The sequence below is a fragment of the Salmo trutta genome, chromosome 30 (genome assembly GCF_901001165.1).
Source record: "Salmo trutta chromosome 30, fSalTru1.1, whole genome shotgun sequence".
Lineage (NCBI taxonomy): Eukaryota > Metazoa > Chordata > Actinopteri > Salmoniformes > Salmonidae > Salmo > Salmo trutta.
The window spans coordinates 6,441,307-6,464,096 of record NC_042986.1 but is presented as its reverse complement, the minus strand read 5'-3'; the positions used below and the strand labels follow the sequence as shown (position 1 = coordinate 6,464,096).

At 43.2% G+C, this 22,790-nt stretch overlaps 2 protein-coding genes and 1 non-coding gene across 3 annotated transcripts; 2 read left to right on the top strand and 1 right to left on the bottom strand.

Annotated features, from left to right (window-relative positions):
* Positions 1-708: 708 nt before the first annotated feature.
* Positions 709-1,010, top strand: LOC115169034 (small Cajal body-specific RNA 2). The gene has a single exon (XR_003870808.1).
* A 382-nt stretch (positions 1,011-1,392) lies between these two features.
* Positions 1,393-3,163, bottom strand: cfap276 (cilia and flagella associated protein 276). The gene is made up of 5 exons (XM_029724630.1): positions 2,819-3,163; positions 2,563-2,679; positions 2,208-2,323; positions 1,955-2,070; positions 1,393-1,608 (listed from the first exon to the last, which is right to left on the bottom strand). The coding sequence occupies exons 1-5, from the start codon at positions 2,894-2,896 to the stop codon at positions 1,538-1,540; spliced, it is 498 nt and encodes a 165-aa protein (XP_029580490.1). The 5' UTR covers positions 2,897-3,163; the 3' UTR covers positions 1,393-1,537.
* A 743-nt stretch (positions 3,164-3,906) lies between these two features.
* Positions 3,907-22,607, top strand: elapor1 (endosome-lysosome associated apoptosis and autophagy regulator 1). Its single transcript, XM_029724626.1, has 22 exons — positions 3,907-4,138; positions 7,935-8,055; positions 8,481-8,661; positions 8,953-9,100; positions 9,345-9,425; positions 9,596-9,701; positions 10,046-10,195; positions 14,451-14,539; positions 15,820-16,021; positions 16,370-16,498; positions 16,872-16,962; positions 17,252-17,357; positions 17,544-17,681; positions 17,959-18,219; positions 18,515-18,694; positions 18,984-19,134; positions 19,400-19,493; positions 19,742-19,843; positions 20,127-20,253; positions 20,471-20,649; positions 20,883-21,048; positions 21,321-22,607. The coding sequence occupies exons 1-22, from the start codon at positions 4,046-4,048 to the stop codon at positions 21,387-21,389; spliced, it is 2,964 nt and encodes a 987-aa protein (XP_029580486.1). The 5' UTR covers positions 3,907-4,045; the 3' UTR covers positions 21,390-22,607.
* Positions 22,608-22,790: the final 183 nt, after the last annotated feature.

The window sequence follows — 22,790 nt, the reverse complement described above, 5'->3', positions numbered from 1 at the left end:
TCATCACTATTATTCTACAATGTAAAAATACCCCAAAAAATTAAATGAAGGCTACTGTACTTGAAGAAACTTTAAAAGTTCTTGACATTTTCCGGATTGACTGAACTTCATGTCTTAAGGTAATGATGGACTGACATTTCTCTTTGCATATTTGAACCATAATATGGACTTGGTCTTTTACCAAATAGGGCTATCATCTGTATACCACCCCTACCTTGTCACAACACAACTGATTGGCTCAAACGCATTAAGAAGGAAAGAAATGCCACAAATTAACTTTTAAGAAGACACACCTGTTAATTGAAATTCATTCCAGGTGACTACCTCATAAAGCTGGTTGAGAGAATGTCAATAGTGTGCAAAGCTGTCATCAAGGCAAAGGGTGGCTACTTTGAAGAATATAAAATCTATTTTGATTTGTTTAACACTTTTTTAGTTTCTACATGATTCCATAAAGAAAAACCCTTGAATGAGTAGGTGTGTGCAAATGTTTGACTGGTACTCTATATGTTGTGTGGTTCATTATAAACAAGCAAATGTAGGCCTACTCATTACAAGGCATGCCCACATTACCATTGATGGCCACACGAGGGCACGCTATTATTTTACTCTAACCTTTCTTCCCTCCGAGAGTTCCCATGATTCTCTGCGCTCTATAAATTCAACAACGCGGTAGTACGGTCAGTTTTGTTTTGTTTGAGTGGTGGTATGTATGTGCGTGTGATGTGCCTGTACGACTGAATGAGTGTGTGATTGTTTTATGTTTATAGTTCTACACAGTGATCTTATTTGATCTGGTTGGGGTTTGACCTTGCCCCGATTCTGAAATGATAGTACCCGACATGCGAGCTCCTGAGGCGATGAGCATGAAGCTTCCATGAACTTCAGGGCTCCACAATAAATTATGGTCAGAAGTGATGACTCGATCAGATATACTAGTGCCGAGGAGATTTGTAGTTTTACCTCATTCTCCACACTGGCCAATGAGTATAACAGCGATTCTGATCTGCTCTAAATGAAAAAATTGTTCCCCTGAGACGGTAATTAACACTGCTGTAGGTGGCTAGCTAGCTACTTAGCCAACGTTTTCTGGCTAGCTCGCCAGCCAACCCTTGTCCAGACAAGCTAGATCACAATTATTTTTGCCAGATAATGGGGTTAAGGACAAAAGTAGTGAGCGTTTATGGAGAGAAGGGGAAACACGTGCCAGGTTAGTTTTATAGCAGAAATTCAGTGGCTCTGCTGCTTCCTCCCCATTAAAACAAAAAAGCCTAGGCGGCAACAAACATTTGATCAATGTGCAACCAAACAAACATTTTGATGTTCTATGGTTCATACTTTCACACAACTGTTGGCTTGTGTGCTGAAAATGCAACCACCACTCAACAAATATGCTGTCAAAGTTAAGGAATGCTTATATTTCAAGATGTTTCAGCGACTTGAATACTGTAATATAGTAATGATCTTGTGTAGGGGGTAGTTCACTGGAAGTTGAGTGATGTCCATTGCCCACTGAGTGGGTTGTGTGACAGTATTATTAGGTGGAGTAGAATCCCCCATCGTGCTTCCTGGAGTATCCCCTGTTAGTAGAGGCGTTGTGATGAGATTCTGTGGAGACAAAAAAAAAAAATCTTAGCATATATTGTTAGGGAAAATGCCCTGCCTAGGCCAGTAGAGAACCGATTTCACTCATACCTGGCCAGGCCCAGGGCTTTTACAATTAGCTCAGAACTAGGAGAACAATCTTTTAGAAGTCCCAGTAGTTATGGTCAAAAAGCTCTTTATATACCAGTCACAAGAAGCTGAGGTGACGATAGTTGTTCCTTTCACAGACTACCTGATTATAGATTGGATTTCAGTCATGCTCATCCTCTTCTTGCCTGCGTGTATTCGCTAAGTATTCACTAATCAATTATTTATTGAACAAGTCATTAGGGTTGTATTGAAATCTTACCAATTGTTCCCTCAATGCTGTAGATGGAAGACTTCTGTGAGTTCATCCATACTTTGACTTCTTTCTTGGTTTCACACAAGGGCGCTTCATGTTTCCCACGGTTCTTCAGAGTCCTCCTACAGAGTTAGTTTTACATTAGTTGAGTTAATCTCTTCCCGGTAGCTGCTGTTTGGCACCCTATTCCCTATATAGTGCACTACATTTTGACCAGAGCTCTCGACTAGTTGAGCATTCCCCGTTCCATCACACTCACCCATGGTCGTCAGTAAAAGTCTCCCTCTGGTATAAGGTCTGGTTCTTACTACTGAGGAACTCCTGGTGGTGGTCATAGGTTGATTTCAGATGGAAGTCTAGGCTGTCTTTCGGTGCCTTGGTTGGGAGAGAGTACAGTAATGTGATAGGTGATCGCTCTGTTTGTATGTCATTTTGTGATGTAAATTTAGAATTTCTTCGGTTTCTATCTAATGTGTGCATGAATCAGTCAAGTCAAATAAGTTTATATTGTACTAGCTAGCTGAATTTGGCTAGTACAACTTATTTTCATGTTGTCCTTTGAGTCAAGCTAATAATAGGCATAGGCCTATTATAGAGAAATACTATTAGCCTACCTGCCGGTCATGGTACCGGACATTCCTTCTGATGCTGGCTAGAGTAGCCCTGTCGTTTAGACGACTCCACGGTTCGTCATTTTGAGCTATGTGAGTTGGTTTATCAAATGGCTCTTTCTGTTCATTTGGAAAGAAGAATGCATAGGCTGATCAAATAGCGGAAATCATGTAGGCCTACTTAAAAGTAAAACAATATATATTTTAGGCAAAAAAATAGCTAAATATCATCAGTACTAGAGCTGCAATTTAGGCGTACCTGACATTGCCTTGCCCCAGTCAATGAGTAGTCGTTCTCAGTTTTAGGAAAAGGAAAGGGATCTCTCGTTAGTGGCATTATAAAAGCTGGAAATGTTACAATGTTGAGGATGATAAACACATGCTTTTGCCGCCAAATTGTATCCCCTTGTTTGTTGCACTAGAATGTTTACTAACTCACCGTGGTTGCTAGGCGATTCATTGTGACACCACATCCACATATATAATGTATTACAAATATTTACCTATTCCTCATCCTTTGCAGAAATGTGAGTTTACGAAATGTTTAGATTTGCCACATTTTGACTCATGTAATTTATTGAACGTATATAGCAAGCGCTATGCCATTAACATTAACAAAAATTAACAAGCATTAACAAAAAAACAAGCCTTTTAAAAACAACATAATTGATAATGAGTTGATGATTAATGACTAGGATATTGTTTATGGAAAACAATATTGTAATGAAAAAAATAAAAATAAAAAATGTGTGTACCCTGTAATATCACGTTCATGTTTCCTGCTATGTAAACCCAACCAATTGCCGTGTCTTGCCAGGGGTTTCCAGTCCACTAGTTACAACAGCCACAAAGTCAAAATTGGCTATATCGTAACATTTCATATAAACAAAAATATGCAAAAAACGATTGGCTAACATTTTTTGTCTAATCCCTGTTCACCAACAAATGGGGCCGAATAAAAATGCACAAGGCCTCATTTCAGTTGACAATATCGTGCACTTGTCAAAAAGGGCCGTGCTATCCGGAATCATTGGGACGTCCCATTGAGGTTGACGTTTAAAATGGTTAAGGTGAGGGTTAAGCCGTTAAGGTAGAGTTTGATAATGGTAATAATGGTAGGGGTTTAGGATATGGACGTCCCAAGGATCCCAGATAGCACTAATCTTGTCAAAAACCACCTGTGGACTGCGGTAATGCCTGCAAAAACCCCGGAATGTTTGAATGCGAAAGATAATTGATTGTGTCAGTAAAATATACACAATCATGCTGACCATTCATTGAATAATAAAAATGTAAAAACGAGAATTTAATTATTTTCAGGGCGCTAGCTAGAGAGTGAAAGCGCCTGCGCCTCAGGTAGACTGCTAGAGGATGCTGTGTCAGCTGTCGTGGCATAAGTTCAACCCTCCACCCCGCATGAGTTTCACCTCCAGCGTGGAGCGGACCTGCAAGCGGTTAATTGTAGCCTACCTGCTGCTCAAGAAAGATGATGCGCCGAGCTTCACACAGTTTTCTTCACCTTCTTTGGCTATTTTTTGTTCAAATTTATGCGTCCAGTGATTTGCCCATATGCAAAGAGGTAAGGAGCATGGAATGATAAGTTGTCTTTTAACATAATTGTGACTAATTGAATGTATTTTCACCCATATGGCATAACAATAACATAAAGTGCACTTCATTAGGTAACCTAAACAAAAACCTATTATATTGCTTCACATAATTTTACATTTATTTTGTTTAACTCAGATTTCAGATAACTAAACTGTAAAGTTTCTATCAATTAGCTGGGAATTTCTACAAAAATAATTGCAAACATTTCCCAGTAGTTTTCAATGCAGTCTTTTAAAAATACATGATCCATCCTTTTCTGGTCCATTATGAAAAGCATATTGACTGATCAGTTGGAGCAGAACTCATTCATATTGACGTGCACACACGTTGTCTGATGCAGCCTATGTCTCAGTTAGTAACCTCTGAATTTGACCTCCATAAAAACACTACACTGTAAACAACGAGCCATCACAAGTGAAGATGATCTAGAAACCTGATCGTATTTGAAGAAGTATCCTTCACACGATTAGTAGGAATGTTTTATGAGTAATAGACGTTTGCTATTGTAGGCTTTATGGAAATATGATGCAAAAAGCAATGAGTTATCAGAACCATAGAATTCAAAACAGTCACACATGGCTGAATGGCCACTTATAGGACTATATAAATGCAGAGCTGTTGGTATGTCTTTTAGAATTCTGTTGTAATATTATGGTATTTCAAGATTCGGGGGGTCAGGTGGGGTTTTTAACTGTTGTATCACACTTTTCAGCATGGGGGGGGGGTGGGAGAAGGAGTCTGGGTGGTAAGAGGTGCTGAACTGTACCCCTAGACCTAATCAACAGCCCAACTGTTCTTTATTTATTTTATTTTAAGCGCTGAGGTCAAATGTAATCATTTTAAAACTCTGTTGAACCATCATCAACCCCATATACACATCACTCTGAGGTAGCCTATACAGAAATTAACCGTAAAAAACAATAGATGCCTAATTTTCTACTTTCCTAAAGAGTTTGTCAATGTCATGTTAACTGAATTCAGTACTGCAGAGCTCCCGTACTCAACAGACAGACTGCAGGCCGGATCCGGACCAAGAACGGGGTCAATACGGACCATGGGTCCCAAATAAAAAATAAATACATTTTTTTCAAATAAAAACATTTATTCGTCATACACACGTATTTAGCAGATGTTATTGCGGATATAGGGAAATGTTTGTTTTGGGGGGCGAACTCAGTCGGGCTTCCACCCCAGTATCATATGAACACACATAAGACATGGCAAAATGTGTAGAATTGTAGGAAATTAGCTTTAAAACGGCAAAACTTTCTCTCTGCCCCATGGCAAAATGTGTAGAATTGCAGGAAATTAGCATTAAAACTACAAAATGTTCTCTCTGTCAACAAGAGGGGTGTGAACAGTTTGGTGTCGCATGGTTTGTGAGGTGGGGGTTTGTTACCACGCTGACAAATGACAATATCCATTCAGACCTTTCTTTTCCACCTAGGAAATCTGTGAGACCGGACCGTCTCGAATAGTACTTGAGTACCCCTGCCGTAGAGGCTTCTGCTAGCAGCATTTCTCTTTATCGAGAGTTGTTAACCACACTCTGAACCGGTCTCCTACGCACACATTACGGTGATGCCTGTGTTAAATGGACGTGTTACACTGGTATGGCGTCAGTTAGTTTGGTGTTGCTTACATAGCCTTCATTAGTCATAGTCAGGTGCCTGTGTGTGTGCAACCGTTTTCTGCCTTAAGCAAGTCCTTAGTTCTCCAGTTAACAACTCTCCTGGCTGTAATCTACTTTCTCTTCTTAATATTTGCATAACTACTGTGGCGTTTGATAATGCCCAGGCATTTCTTGTATCAATAACGTTGTTGCTGGGGTTGGGAATGGAGAGCTGATATGCACCATGCTTGCTAGCATTGGAAGTTGTCGCCATATTTATGACCCGTTCATTATTCCTTGTTTGGGTTTAACAAGGTTACATAAAGACTTCATAACACATTCTTAAGTCATACGTAACACATTCATAAGCTGTACACATTTCGTGAATGCTTAGCAAAATCAGCTGGAGCAAAAAAAAAAAACAGTTTATAGTAGAACTAACATCCCCAAGTGACTTGGCATCATGATTAGGCCCCTGTAAGGACAATGTGTTCCAGGAAAACCTTCAGCCACCTTTACCTCAAGGTGAGAGAGCTTAGAGGCAGATTAAGTTGAAGGGACACCGTGGCTGACTGATTCATCAGAATGATTTGTTTTCTGACAGGACCTGTGTGTGTGTGCCTGTGAGACCATGAGGAGACAGGGTCACAATGTCCCGTTGCCACGGTTTACTCATGTTTTCATGAACAAGGAGTATTAGATTCGAGCCAGGCAGAGCACATCTTCAATTTATGAATTTTCATTTGATCCGTCAACGGTTCACTTTCACTCCCTCCCCCTCCCTCTCTCTGTCTCTCTCTCTCCTTTCACCTCTCTGTCTCCCTCCCCCTCTCTCCCTCTTCTCTTCCCACCCACTCCCCTTATCTCTAAAACAAAAGCTAATGTAGCTGCACTAATAAAAAACAGAAGTGTGTTAGAGGGAACATTTGTCTGCTGGTTGTTAACTATTAATCCTACATGGTCCAGAGTGGGGGTTAGGCTTACTCTGCAAAGTGGTCTTGTTCTACAGTGCAATACTATTGAACAGAGTCCTCTGGGCCCTGGTTGAAAGTAGTGCACTAGGTTGGGAGTAGGGTGCCATTTGGGACGCAGCCCAGTAATTCTCGACATACATGGCCCAATGGCTTATTTAGATGCCTTGACTTTCACCTCTGTGCCAGCCTTGCTTGTCAGGACTCACGGCACTCCACAGCGGCTGTGAGAAGAGCCTGAGTGTCCGTTTCTGCTGTGTTGCCAACCCCTTATGGAATTATCAGGTCTGCGAGTGACAAGGAGTTGGAATGATAGTACAAACATACTGTATCTGGGACCAGGCCTGGAAGAGACTGCACTCTTCTGTATATTCTCAGTATGCATTTTATATTCCGCTTACCGACTCACTGCTTACATCTTCTAAGTGAAGAGTACCCCTACGATGACGTATGATGGGAGGGCTGCACCCACAGCAACCTTTGTCGAAGGAAGACTGTTACTGTTTCTTGTTCGCACTCTGCCACACCTATAGCAAAGCCACTTGAAACAAACAAGGCATCCTATGTCGCCTGTCCTCAGTCTGTAGTTGTAATGACTTGCTAAGAGATGATTGCGATGAGTTGTTGACAGAAGGGTTGGCCCAGTCTGCAGCTTTTCCAGCTTTTTCCTTGGCTACTAAATAAGTCAATAAGCCCAAGGTGAGGGAGATTAAGACAACAGGTGAGGCAGCAGCCTCTTGACTGCGCAAATATTGATCCGATCCTTCTATTTGGAAAGGGGGTTGGTCTCGTTTAGAGGGAAATTCGGCTGAAGGTGATGCATTATGTTGAGAAATCATGTGTATTGGCCAGTTATTACATTTTTAAGTCAGTTACATCGGTCAAAATGTATTATTTCACAAATTTTAGACTCTCCGAGCATGATTACAATCGTAATTTAGGAGTTGACTTGAATATACTCTGAATGGATATCTGTGAATTAGGTCATAACCTGTGTGATGTCATGTTCCAAACAGTCCCGACACACTGATCTCAAACTAGTACACTCCACAAACTTTTCAAAAACGAGTGTCACCATTAGAGGACTACCTTGTGAGCATTTCATCCATTGTTCAGGCTCTATACACACTGTATATATAAATGCCTGAGAAGTGTGAGTCTGTGTGTGTTTTTTCTTGCAGTCCGACTACCACTTTGAGTACACAGACTGCGATGTGCTGGGGTCTCGATGGAGGGTGGCGGTGCCCAACAAACCAGACACGTGCACAGGCCTCCCTGACCCTGTCAAGGGCACACAGTGTAGTGAGTACCCTACCTACCTACCTACCTACCTACCTACCTACCTACCTACCTACCTACCTACCTCCCTCCCTCCTGCCCTACCTTCCTCTACTTTCATACCATGTACTAACTACACTATATAACACCCTACACACGATCCAATATCACAGTCATAAGTATACCCTTATTACAACTCTACATACAGTACACAGTTTCAAGGTAAGTTTCAGTCTTTCTCTTGATACTTCACCTTCTCTCTCCTCACCTCCTTTTCAAAACGTCGGAGGTAAGCGAGGAGACCATTGGAGGACATCTTCTCCTCAGATCCTTTGACGTTTTGAAGAGGCGGGGAGAGAGGATGTGAGGAATCAAAGAAAGGACTATTGAGATGCACCCACAGTGTCTTCCTGGCCTGCACTAGTCTCATTCCCCCCCTCCCCCCCCAGCGTTCTCCTGCAGCGAGGGGGAGTTCCTGGACATGGGAAGCCAGGAGTGTCAGAAGTGTTCTGGTGGGACCTACTCTCTGGGAACGGGCGTGGCCTTCGATGAGTGGGACAGCATGCCGGCTGGCTTCATCTCACACGGGATGAACATGAACATAGCTGACATCTACACCAACTGCTCAAAGTCAGTATCTCTCTCTGTCTTGCTCACAGCGGGTGTGGGAAGAGAGTAGTAACTCTCCATCTCAAGCTTCGGTTATTTTATGGCCATTTACATCAGCTTGGTCCCAGATCTGTGTAGCCAATTCCTGTTGGCAAGACAGTACAAACCGATCTGGGACCAGGCTACCTTTCTACACAGCGGCATACTGTTTAGTGCATTGGAAGACACCGTTATTTTGGTTACTATTTATCTCAACCTTTAGAGCTACTGTCTATTTCTAACAGCATTTGTCTCTTTTGTCTTCCCCTATAGCTCGACCTGGATACCGAAAGGCGACTACATTGCCTCTAACATAGATGAGTGCACCTCTACCTTGTCCTACGCGGTGAGCCTGAAGAAAGCAGGCACTGTGTCCTTTGAGTACTTCTACCCAGACAACACCATCTTCTTTGAATTCTATGTGAGTGTTGCATGTTCTATGTTTTAAGTGTTCTATGCGAGTGTTCCATGTTCTAAGTGTTCTATGTGAGTGTTCCATGATGATACTCTTAATTCATTCCAATGGACAGGGCTACGTGATGTGCTCCTCAATCGATCTCCATCGTCTCCATGCTATCTAAACGAGTAACTGTAATGAACTCAACTGTGTGTGTCAGGCAGCCATGTTGTATTGATCTCCTCGCACTGTCTTGTCGTCCGTCCAGGTTCAGAATGACCAGTGCGAGTCCACAGACTCTGAGGGTCGCTGGATGAGTACCTCAGAGAAAGACTGGACTCCCCACAATGTGAGTCTTACTAATATAGCCCCCACATGTCTGTACACTGAGCATGGTGGGGGGGTGACCCTAATCTCAGAACCTTAAACCAAATCTTGTCTGCGTGAGCTATGCTAATGTCTATTAAGAGAGTTTATGTATGACCCCGAAGGTTTCTCTCGCTCTCTGTCTCTGTCCAGTTGAAGCTGAATCGAGGCAACAACGTGCTCTACTGGAGGACCACGTCTTTTGCACTGGTGGGCAGTGCTGTCAAACCTGTGCTGCTTCGCAACATTGCTATCTCAGGTACTATACAGCAGTCATCAATGTCATCATTTTGTTATCCTGAATTGTTTGCAGATTGCCCTCCCTTGTTTATTTAGGCTTGATTATGATACCCCGGCAGGAATATTTGAATCATTATTCAAAACATTTGAGCAATTTGTAGACCCAACACCTAGCAAACTCGTCAAGAGATTCAGATCTCTTGGTGTAACGGTTTGACAGTCGCTGAACCTAGGTTTACGTCCCGGTTGGGACCACCCCTCAAAAGTGCTGCAATGTGAAAAACTGAAAAGCTACGATGCACACCTCTTCTTACTCTCGTTTCTGTTAATCATTACTGATTGATAATCGTCCTGCTCCTCCAGGGGTTGCCTATACGTCAGAGTGTTTCCATTGTAAACCTGGGACCTACAGCGCCAAGCCAGGCTCTGCTCACTGTACCCCCTGCCCTGCTGACTCCTACTCCAACAAGGGAGCCACGGTGTGCCAGCAGTGTGAAGTAGACAAATATGCAGGTATGTTTGCATTCTAGCACCAACTACAGTACCAGTCCAAACGTTTGGACACACCTACTCATTAAAGTTTTTTTATTTTTTTATTTTTTACAATTTTCTACATTGTAGAATAATAGTGAAGACATAAAAACTATGAAATAACACATTGAATCATGTAGTAACCAAAAAAGTGTTAAACAAATTAAATATATTTTATATTTGAGATTCTTCAAATAGCCACCCTTTCCCTTGATGACAGCTTTGCACACTCTTGGCATTCTCTCAACCAGCTTCATGAGGAATGTTTTTCCAACCGTCTTGAAGGAGTTCCCACATATGCTGCGCACTTGTTGGCTGCTTTTCCTTCACTCTGCGGTCCAACTCATCCCAAACCATCTCAATTGGGTTGAGGCCAGGTGATTGTGGAGGCCAGGTCATCTGATGCAGCACTCCATCACTCTCCTTGGTCAAATAGCCCTTACACAGCCTGGAGGTGGGTTTTGGGTCATTGTCCTGTTGAAAAACAAATGCTAGTCCCACTAAGTGCAAAACAGATGGGATGAAGTATTGCTGCAGAATGCTGTGGTAGCCATGCTGGTTAAGTGTGCCTTGAATTCTAAATATATCACTGACAGTGTCACCAGCAAAGCACGCCCACACTATCACACCTCTTCCTCCATGCTTCACGGTGGGAACCACACATGCGGAGATCAACCGTTCACCTACTCTGCGTCTCACAAAGACACGGAGGTTGGAACCAAATATCTCAAATTTGGACTCATCAGAGCAAAGGACGGATTTCCACTGGTCTAATGTCCATTGCTCGTGTTTCTTGACCCAAGCAAGTCCCTTCTTCTTATTGGTGTCCTTTAGTAGTGGTTTCTTTGCAGCAATTCGACCATGAAGGCCTGCTTTTCACACAGTCTCCTCTGAACAGTTGATGTTGAAATGTGTCTGTTACTTGAACTCTGTGAAACATTTATTTGGGCTGCAATCTGAGGCTGGTAACTAATGAACTTGTCGTCTGGGTCTTCCTTTCCTGTGGCGGTCCTCATGAGAGCCAGTTTCATCATAGCACTATGTTTTTGCGACTGCACTTGAAGAAACTTTCAAAGTTCTTGACATTTTCAGGATTGATTGACCTTCATGTCTTAAAGTAATGATGGACATTTGTTTCTCTTTGCTTATTTGAGCTGTTATTGACATAATATGGATTCGTTTTTTTTCAAATAGGGCTATCTTCTGTATAAAAACCCTACCTTGTCACAACACAACTTATTTGTCTCAAACACATTTTTAAAAATAAAGAAAAACCCTGGAATGAGTAGGTGTGTCCAAACTTTTGACTGGTACTACATACAGTTGAGGTCAGAAGTTTACATACACATTTACATTTAAGTCATTTAGCAGACGCTCTTATCCAGAGCGACTTACAAATTGGTGCATTCACCTTATGATATCCAGTGGAACAACCACTTTACAATAGTGCATCTAAATCTTTTAAGGGGGGGGGGGGGGTTAGAAGGATTACTTTATCCTATCCCAGGTATTCCTTAAAGAGGTGGGGTTTCAGGTGTCTCCGGAAGGTGGTGATTGACTCCGCTGTCCTGGCGTCGTGAGGGAGCTTGTTCCACCATTGGGGTGCCAGAGCAGCGAACAGTTTGGACTGGGCTGAGCGGGAACCGTGCTTCCTCAGAGGTAGGGGGGCCAGCAGGCCAGAGGTGGATGAACGCAGTGCCCTTGTTTGGGTGTAGGGCCTGATCAGAGCCTGAAGGTATGGAGGTGCCGTTCCCCTCACAGCTCCGTAGGCAAGCACCATGGTCTTGTAGCGGATGCAAGCTTCAACTGGAAGCCAGTGGAGAGAGCGGAGGAGCGGGGTGACGTGAGAGAACTTGGGAAGGTTGAACACCAGACGGGCTGCGGCGTTCTGGATGAGTTGTAGGGGTTTAATGGCACAGGCAGGGAGCCCAGCCAACAGCGAGTTGCAGTAATCCAGACGGGAGATGACAAGTGCCTGGATTAGGACCTGCGTCGCTTCCTGTGTGAGGCAGGGTCGTACTCTGCGAATGTTGTAGAGCATGAACCTACAGGATCGGGTCACCGCCTTGATGTTAGTGGAGAATGACAGGGTGTTGTCCAGGATCACGCCAAGGTTCTTAGCACTCTGGGAGGAGGACACAAGGGAGTTGTCAACCGTGATGGCGAGATCATGGAACGGGCAGTCCTTCCCCGTGAGGAAGAGCAGCTCCGTCTTGCCGAGGTTCAGCTTGAGGTGGTGATCCGTCATCCACACTGATATGTCTGCCAGACATACACCTTAGCCAAATACATTTAAACTCAGTTTTTCACAATTCCTGACATTTAATCCTAGTATCTGTCTTAGGTCAGTTTGGATCAACACTTTATTTTAAGATTGCGAAATGTCAGAATAATAGTTGAGAGAATGATTTATTTCAGCTTTTATTTCGTTCATCACATTCCTAGTGGGTCAGAATTTTACATACACTGAATTAGTATTTGGTAGCATTGCCTTTAAATTGTTTAACTTGGTTCAAATGTTTTGGGTAGCCTTCCACAAGCTTCCCACAATAAGTTGGGTGAATTTTGACCCATTCCTCCTGACAGAGCTGGTGTAACTGAGTCAGGTTTGTAGGCCTCCTTGCTCGCACACGCTTTTTCAGTTCTGCCCACACATTTTCTATAGGATTGAGGTCAGGGCTTTGTGATGGCCACTCCAATACCTTGACTTTGTTGTCCCTATGCCATTTTGCCACAACTTTGGAAGTATGCTTGTGGTCATTGTCCATTTGGAAGACCCATTTGCGACCAAGCCTTCACTTCCTGACTGACGTCTTGAGATGTTGCTTCAATATATCCACATCATTTCCCATCCTCATGATGCCATCTATTTTGTGAAGTGCACCAGTCCCTCCTGCAGCAAAGCACCCCCACAACATGATGCTGCCACACCCGTGCTTCACGGTTGGGATGGTGTTCTTCGGCTTGCAAGCCTCCCCCTTTTCCCTCCAAACATAACGATGGTCATTATGGCCAAACAGTTCTATTTTTCTTTCATTAGACCAGAAGACATTTCTCCAAAAAGTACGATCTTTGTCCCCATGTGTTGCAAACCGTAGTCTGGCTTTTTTATGGAGGTTTTGGAGCAGTGGCTTCTTCCTTGCTGAGCGGCCTTTCAGGTTATGTCGATATAGGACTCGTTTTACTGTGGATATAGATACTTTTGTACCTGTTTCCTCCAGCATCTTCACAAGGTCCTTTGCTGTTGTTCTGGGATTGATTTGCACTTTTCGCACCAAAGTACGTTTATCTCTAGGAGACAGAACGCGTCTCCTTCCTGAGCGGTATGACGGCTGCGTGGTCCCATGGTGTTTATACTTGCGTACTATTGTTTGTACAGATGAACGTGGTACATTCAGGTGTTTGCTCCCAAGGATGAACCAGACTTGTGGAGGTCTACAATTATTTTTCTAAAGTCTTGGCTGATTTCTTTTGATTTTCCAATGATGCCAAGCAAAGAGGCAATGAGTTTGAAGGTAGGCCTTGAAATACATCCACAGGTACACCTCTAATTGACTCAAATGATGTCAATTCGCCTATCAGAAGCTTCTAAAGCCATGACATAATTTCTGGAATTTTCCAAGCTGTTTAAAGGCACAGTCAACTTAGTGTATGTAAACTTCTGACCCACTGGAATTGTGATACAGTGAATTCTAAGTGAAATAATCTGTCTGTAAACAATTGTTGGAACAAATACTTGTGTCATGCACAAAGTAGATGTCCTAACTGACTTTCCAAAACTATAGTTTGTTAACAAGAAATGTGTGGAGTGGTTGAAACACGAGTTTTAATGACTCCAACCTAAGTGTATGTAAACTAGATATTTCTCCCTGTTACAATAGCTTGAATAGTTGATTGCTCATTTGCAAGTCACCACACACATGTATGTAATGTATGCAAATATACTGTATATGCTCTTGTTTCAATGAAATGCACAGGCTGTGTGGTTAGTTGACTTAGTCTAAGTGTGTGTGGTATCTCTGGATCTTAATGGTGGTTGTGTTTTTCTCCTGCCTCCTGGCGGTTTTCCCCTGAGTCGTGTTCAGTTGGGTACACCGTAACAAAATGTTTAGCAACAGACAACAAAAATCTGTTTTGTTATTGGACAAGTTCGTGCACTACCACTCTGTTTCAAAATGTGACTGAACACAACCTACTGAACACAACCCTGGTTTCCTTGTTCAAACTCTTCTTCCAGAGGCCGGATCAGGGAGCTGCAAGCAGAGGCCTGCATGTACCACCAGTGACTACTTCTACACACACACCCCATGTGACTCCAAAGGACAGGTAATATGGGATAAGTAAATGAGAAAGTAAATGAAGCTGACTGACAATGCTGTTCTTATGTGAGCAGTCAGTTGTTTTTTCATGGCTCAGGTCACTGCAGTGACCACCAGCTGGAGTTGGTATCAGCTTTCCTTACATATTGATTTCCTGTTTAGTCCTGACAGGTTCTATTCAACCAGTATGTACTCAGTCATGATGATTAGCCATAATGTAGCATATATACAGTACCAGTCAAAAGTTTGGACACACCTTCTCATTCCAGGGTTTTTCTTTATTTAAATTTGTTTCTAAATTGTAGAATAAGAGTGAAGGCCTTCATGGTCGATATGCTGCAAAGAAACCACTACTAAAGGACACCAATAAGAAGAAGAGACTTGCTTGGTCCAAGAAACATGAGCAATGGACATTAGACCAGTGGAAAGCTGTCCTTTGGGTCTTATGAGTCCAAATTTGAGATTTTCGGTTCCAACCGCTGCCTTTGTGAGACGCAGAGTAGGTGAACAGATGATTATTGCATGTATGGTTCCCACTGTGAAGCATGGAGGAGGAGGAGGTGTGATGCTGTGGGAGTGCTTTGCTGGTGACACTGGCAGTGATTTATTTAGAATTCAAGGCACACTTAATGGCTACCACAGCAGTCTGCAGCGGTATGCCATCCCATTTATTTTTCAATAGGACAATGACCCAAAACACATCTCAAGGCTGTGTAAGGGCTATTTGACGAAGAAGGAGAGTGATGGAGTGCTGCATCAGATGACCTGTCCTCCACAATCACCCGACCTCAACCCAATTGAGATGGTTTGGGATGAGTTGGACCGCAGAGTGAAGGAAAAGCAGCCAACAAGTGCTCAGCATATGTGGGAACTCCTTCAAGACTCTTGGAAAAGAATTCCAGGTGACAACCTCATGAAGCTGGTTGAGAGAATGCCAAGAGTGTGCAAAGCTGTCATCAAGGTAAAGGGTGGATACTTTGAAGAATCTCAAATATAAAATATATTTTGATTTGTTCATCACTTTTTTGGTTACTACATGATTCCATATGTGTTATTTCATTGTTTTTATGTCTTCACTATTATTCTATAATGTAGAAAATAGTAAAAATAAAGAAAAACCCTTGACTGAATAGGTGTGTCCAAACTTTTGACTGGTACTGTACATTGATGTGATATGTGGTTATTTTACCTCCCTTAGTTGATTGCACCTATTATACCTTAATAAGAGTGTCTGCTAAATGTCTAAAATGTAAATGTAATTCATAACTCTCTTGCTGTGTTTCTTAGACCCAGCTGATGTACAAGTGGATTGAGCCAAAGATCTGTAGTGAGATCGTTGAAGGGGCAGTGGATAACAGTACTGGAGGAGCGGTGAAGCTACCAGCCTCTGGACAGATGGAGACCTGCCCTCCCTGTAACCCTGGCTTCTCTGTCACCAACACCTCAGGCTGCGAGCCCTGTCCTCACGGATCCTACTCCAATGGAACAGGTGGAAAAACCCCTCCTCAACGTAACGATTGATGAAATGTATTAATGGAAATAGACATTATTGTGCTATGTCTTGTGCTAGGTGCTATACGAGGAACATTCCGCAACAACTTATGCCAATGTTTTTATGCTGTCAGATCTTTTGTCACATTAATTATTTACTTAATCCTCTATGTCCCCTTTGGGACATAAGACCACTTTGGCACAAATGTAAACCCATCTTAACAGTAGCTCTCAATCCCTCATGTCCTTATCCAACCTGTGCTGATTGCTTGAGGGCCGCTGGTGGGCAACAAACCCTATCTATTGTCTCTTTATCGAACACTCTCTATCCATACTCTATGTGCAGTCTGTGCAGAGTGTCCTGTCGGAACAGAGCCGGTGGTGGGCTTTGAGTACAAGTGGTGGAACAAGATGCCCGACAACATGAGGAGCTCTGTCTACAGCCGGGAGTACAGCGACTCAGTCAGGAGCACTGGTAAGGGACTCTAATACCCTTTTCACTCTACTGAGGCAAACCAAACCAAGTTGTAATGGGCTGGCCTGGTTATGAATAGGCAATAGTTACAGTGACTCAGGAGCACTGGTACATATGTGAAGGACTCAAATACCCTTTTTACACTGTCGCGCTGACCTGAACCGCACTGATTTGGATGTGTAACCAGGACAGCTGGTACAGCTCTGCTTGGCTCGGGTTTGGCTAAATTCAGCAGTGTGAAAAAGGCCTACTTTTGAATGAGCAGTCATACAGTAACTTACTTGATCCCTGAGTGTCGCATTCGACGTGATGTGCACTCTCTGTTGGTGGTCTGTGAAGTTATTGATTGTTGATCTGTTGTTGTGACTGACAGGATGGGAGGTGGCAGGAGAGTACATCTACACCACCCAAGGGGATCTGGACTCTGACTACATGATGCTCTCACTCACTGTCCCTGGATACAGGTAGGGCTCACAGGGTCAATCTGTGGAAGTTACAACAAACACCTGACGAATGAAACTGCTTATGATTGAGCTATGTAGGAGTTATGAATGTGTTATAATGTCCTTTAGATAGGTACCCTTCTAAAAAAGGGTTACCCTTGAATTTAACATATTTGCAAAATTACTGTATGTGTAATGTTAACAGTATATGTGTTGTACAGTAGGTGTCGTGTATTGATGTGGCTGTAGTAAAAAAATTTTTTAAAAATGGTAAAATAGAAGTTACCTTAAATATTTTCTGTCTCCCTAGGTTGCCTCACTCGGTGGCTAAAGATGATGAGAGGAGTGAACTGTCGCGGATCTCCTTTGTCTTTGAGACTCAGTGCACCGCTGATTGTACCCTCTACTTTATGGCCGTGAGAGAGAATATCTCATGCCACACTTCATGCAACTATTTAAAGTATTTGTAGTCACATAGTGCATTTGGTTTATCTGTATTCAAGACCTACAGAGTTGTAATATTGATGGAAACAAAAATACATATTCTGTGGCCCGTAAGGAAAATGGATGAAATATAAGTGTTCTTCTTGTTCTTTTCCCAGGGTTACAGTGAGAGGACCAATGACATGGTGGAGCACTGGAGTGGCACGACCAGGAAACAGTCCTACTCCTACCTAGTGAAGAGCAACAGCACCGTCAGCTTTACCTGGGGCTTCCAACGCACCCAAGCCTACAGTGAGGTGAGATTGATGGACACAGACACACTCAACACATGGAAATTTCAGCCATTTCATTGCCGAGCTTTCCATCACAGAAAGTGGACCTTTACCCGAGGGTCAACACGCCCCATGTCATACGAAACACTAACACATCTCCGCCGACAATGCATCTCTGCATGACTCAACTCCACAATAACATTTCAGCCCCTTATGAAGGAGTGATGTGTGTTTGACTAGTGTGGCATAGCCTTCCGTACTCTGTGAGTACTGTCCCTAACTGTCCCTAACTTCTCCTCAGGTGAGGCAGTACAGCGGTGACTTTGCCAAGATGTACACTGTCCAAATCACCAACGTGGTGGGTGGTGTGGCCTCTCAGTGTCGGCACTGTGCCTTGGGCTCCGGGTCGGCCTCAGAATGCGTCCCCTGCCCTCCAGGCCACTACATGGTCAATGGGACAGGCGTGTGTAAGAGCTGCCCTCCCAACACCTTCATCAGGGCTGATCAGACCGTAGGGGAGGCAGCCTGTATCCACTGTGGACCCAATACGCACAGCAACAAGGTAAGGAAAGGGATCGGCGGCGAACTGAAGAACTGTTGCATTCGTGCATTGATCAGATAATGTAGGCCTGCGCGTAAAGGTTTACAGCTGGGAACGGAACACAAATCAAAGTACTAATAAAGATCAATGCATCATTGTTGCATTTTTAAAGCCTGTGTTACACAATACTTATTTATTGTGTTTTGAAGGTGTGCCCATGATAATGCATTTCATTGTTTCCACGATAATGATAATACATTTGTGTCCATGATAATGTATGGTCATTCTGTTTCTCCCCCCCCCCATCCCCTCACAGGCCCACTCAGCCTGTGTTAGCGACTGTAGACTGGACCTGCAGTCCACCGGCGGAGGAGAGGTCCTCCAATATGACTTCACCCCCCTGGCTAACATCACCAGCTTCCAGAGCAGTCCACGCTTCACCAGTAAAGGCCTCCGATACTTCCACCAGTTCAGGGTCGGCCTCTGTGGAGAAGAGGTACTGGCTGATGGATGTTACATTTAGAATGAACCTTTGGTCAATCTCAAAAGTATTTTCCTCGCGTCCTTGCATCCTCTCTTCATACCTCATCAACGTGTCAGAGGAGAGCATTGGAGAAGATCTCCTCTTTCTATCTCCTCGAAGGCTCTTCTCGCTTCTCTCTGACGCAAGGAAATAGGACGCAAGGAATCAAGAAAAATACCTTTGAGATTTACCCCTTGAAAAGAGTAACGATGGTTACACAGAAAGTCACATTAATGGTGATTCTCTGTTGTGACCCATGTAGGGCAGAGAGGTGGCGGTGTGCGTGGACAACGTGACAGAGAGCAGGAAGGAGGTCAGAGGTTACGCCTGCCAGTCCACTGTGGTGCCCTCTGAGGTCAGAGGTCAGAGTGTGGTGTCATCACAACCCTTCACTATCGGGGACACACTCATTGGTAAGAGATCAAGCTTTACTCCATGGCGCATCCCTCTCAAATAGCAATGGATACACACCAAAAAATCACCTAGCTGGTAAAGGGGCTTGGGGACGGCTTTGCATGAAGCCAAGCATGCACTTTAAATGACTATTGTCCATTTTCTTTGTTGGGTAACTTTACCAACTGATCATGATCAACAGGGTGGTGTACAGAAAAGCCTGTCACCATTGCTGTGTCGATGTTTCTCCTCTCTTTCTTTAACATGTTCTGTTTCTGTCTGAAGGGGTTACCTCTGACACATCTCTGGATAGCATTGCCTCTCTTGAGAGCTCTTTCATTACCAAGTCCAACCTGCCTGATGTCATTTTCTACTACAGGTATCATCATCATCATCATCATCAATCTGGGTTTTCAAATAAAACAAATCTGTTAGTGTTCCAGGGGGTTTTGAATACTTTTAAGCCAGTAGTTTTGAAATGTTAATGCAGAGACATTCTAGATGTTCTAGTGGTGGCTATTTTGTTGTTCTATAATAGAGTACTATCTCAACTCAGTACTTACTATATAACCTCTCTTTATCTGCCACTGGACTCTGTATTTAGAAGTCATATTATGTCCACCACAGGTCCAGTGAAACAACACAGGCGTGTAAAAAAGGAAGGACAACCACCATCAGACTGAGATGTGATCCTACAGTGACAGGCAAAGACCAGATTACACTCCCAGGGTATGGACTACTGTACATGACTGACTGACTGAAGGAATCTGTAGAGACTGTGGCTGAACTGACAGACACTCTGATACTAGTACAGAGAGTGACTTCCTGTGGGATAATGGTGGAACTACAACTACTACACCACCTCAAATAAAGACTTGCTATTGCAGCGTAGCCTTGACCCCAGCTGTACTGTGTGATGTCTGGTAGACTACAGCGTGCCGAATAAGAGCAGAGCGCCAGCAGTTGCTAGGGGAACCTTAACATTTGATTGGGTCTTTGTTGTCCTGTCCAGTAAATGTTCAGAGGGGACGTGTGACGGTTGCTCCTTCCATTTCCTGTGGCGGTCTCCGTATGCCTGTCCGCTCTGTACAGAGAGCCACTACAGAGAGATAGTCAGCGCCTGCATTCAGGGAATACAGGTAAGATATTACATTAGTACAGAGTCCTAATTTCTTATACTCTTCTATTCTGGCTTTGGCGCAGACGGCTCCAAAAAGCTTCTACATCATGCCAGACAGTCCTTTGCAGCTTTTTGATTCTTAACTAGGCACGTTGTCTAATGTAGACTTATGATAACACTTTCAAAACAGCCAGATTATACTCGTGTGTATGTGTTTGTGTGTCTCTCTCTTTCAGAGAACCACCTACGTGTGGCAGCAGCCCCTGCAGTGTACTGGTGGTGTGTCCCTTCCCGCCCAGACGGTCAGTGCCTGTGTGACCCTGGACTTCTGGCTGAAGGTCGGAGTGTCCACAGGGACGGTCGCTGCCGTACTGCTCATCAGCATCAGCTGCTACTTCTGGAAGAGAACTCGCAAGTAAGATATAGTCTGTCTGTGTGTGTGTGTGTGCGCGTGTGTAAACATGACTGTAGCCTTTTTGAGGACTGGTGGGGTGTGTGTGTGTGTGTGTGTACACCTGTGCATGCATTTGAGGAGTGACAGGAGTCTTTGTGGACTGTGTGCATGCACTTGCGTGCGTGTGCATTTGTGTGTGTGTGTGTATTGGTGCACCAGTGACAGTGTGTGTTTTTCCTCCCCTCCACGTGCAGGCTGGAATATAAGTACTCCAAACTGATGATGACTGCTGGAGATAAGGAGTGTGAGCTGCCTGCTGCAGACAGCTGTGCCATCATGGAGGGAGAAGATGCAGAGGACGACCTCATCTACCTCACCAAGAAATCCTTCTTCACGAAGATCAAGTCCTTCTCCAGAGAGGTGAGGCCAAAAAGACATGAGTCCTCCTTATACAGGGAACTGGACACAATATCTGTATCACTGTATGTGGTTTGTATACATATTTTGCATTGCAAAGATATTTTTCTTATAACATTTCTGACCTGTGTCTGTGATACTATAACTCAAAACTCCAAGAGACGTTTCCCATTGAAATTGCAATGGAAAGTAGTACATAAAATAGTTACTATCTTATCCATGAATGTTTTGATAACTCTAAAATGAGAACAACTGTATTTGATGTGTTTCCACAGAGATCGTCAGATGGATTTGACTCTGTTCCCCTGAAGTCATCATCAGGTTTGGAGATGGAGATGAGCTAGAGCGAGGATTCCCAAATGTTTTTTTATGCTGCAGCGCCCTAAAAATGATAAGCCTCTGATGGACCCCCCCCCCCCCCCCCCCCCCCAGTTTGGAAACCCCTGAGCTAGAAGAGTACCCGAAACCTCCTTCAACCTCTGGATGAAGAAACACATATGGGATGTATTAATTATTAATCGAGTTGAAATGTAAAGAGCCTTGCAGATAGAAATGTATTAAATAGAGCTGACAATTTCCTGGACCCCATTCTACCTGTTCTACACAAGTAGGGTTTCAAAATTCCCAGGTTTTCCAGTAATCCCAGGTGGAAGATTCCTGGAATAAGGAGGGAATAAGCCGGAAATCTGGGATTCCTCCAACCAGGATTTCTGGAAAACTTGGGGAAAGTTACCGGAATTCTGCAACCCTATACATTTCTATGGGAACGTTCTGCAATGTTGCACCGTCCTGAACAGTATGAATGTTGCTCCCCTGATTGTCCAATGGATTGTCCAATGGACAAGAAGCATCTATTCTAAACCAAACAGAAAGGAATGAATGGAACAGCCGGAACATGATGGAAGTCTTTCTAAGTTCACAGAGAGATGAACAGAGCAAACCTTTTGTTCAGAAACACTCTCAATTTAAACCCTCAACATCTCTGGGATGTTGCAAGGACTAGATAATGGGATTCTTTTTTTCATCTGAAGTTTTTTATGTATTTGGTCATATCAAAACAAATGCATGTTTCCAGAAGGAGAATACATTTCCTATGAAATCGTGTTGGTGTTTTGTTGCTCTGCTAATAGCAATACAGTTTGCAGCCATGTAGAAACCTTAATGGGTACCTGATCTTTTATGGTGAGATTTATATCGACAATATTTTTGATGTATTTTCACAAAACATGTGAACCTGTGCTTTTGTTGAATTAATTGTCTTACAGTAACGTGTGCATTTTCATTATTAAAGGCCATTATGGGTCTTCCTTGTGACAATACAACATCTTTAAAATATATATATTTAAAAAGAAATCCAACTGTCTGTTGCCAAAATTATTTGGTGAAAAAGCATTACTGTATCTTATTTCTACTCCAGTACTGGGGTATAGTTTTATTTGATTTGGAAATGGAGCCATTTACTTAATGTTTGATATATGTTTCATTTATTGACTCTTGAAAGTAATTTTCTTAGCATTAAACTCACTGTTTGTCTATGCTCTTAAATAAACTTCTGAAAAAGGTTTTGTGAAAAAAATATTTGTCCAAAGACATTACAGTATGAAGATATGCAGAAACTCCATCTCCCCGATAACGCATGTAAGCGATGTCATGGCGACGTTGGCTAGCTAAGCTCATGCGCAGAAACACGTCACCGTCTAACGGTCTCGCACCGAACTACGCATGTGTAGGCCGTCAAATCAACG

What these genes read in the sequence shown, in the direction of transcription:
- cfap276 (XM_029724630.1), bottom strand. Translation starts at nt 2,896, where the DNA reads ATGCCACTAACGAGAGATCCCTTTCCTTTTCCTAAAACTGAGAACGAC. An exon ending in CTGGGGCAAGGCAATGTCAG is followed by an intron (nt 2,680 to 2,818) that starts GTACGCCTAAAT and finishes CCAAATGAACAG; the next exon opens with AAAGAGCCATTTGATAAACC. An exon ending in CAGCATTGAGGGAACAATTG is followed by an intron (nt 1,609 to 1,954) that starts GTAAGATTTCAA and finishes TTGTCTCCACAG; the next exon opens with AATCTCATCACAACGCCTCT.
- elapor1 (XM_029724626.1), top strand. Translation starts at nt 4,046, where the DNA reads ATGATGCGCCGAGCTTCACACAGTTTTCTTCACCTTCTTTGGCTATTT. An exon ending in CTCACTGTCCCTGGATACAG is followed by an intron (nt 16,963 to 17,251) that starts GTAGGGCTCACA and finishes CTGTCTCCCTAG; the next exon opens with GTTGCCTCACTCGGTGGCTA. An exon ending in TATCGGGGACACACTCATTG is followed by an intron (nt 19,135 to 19,399) that starts GTAAGAGATCAA and finishes TTCTGTCTGAAG; the next exon opens with GGGTTACCTCTGACACATCT.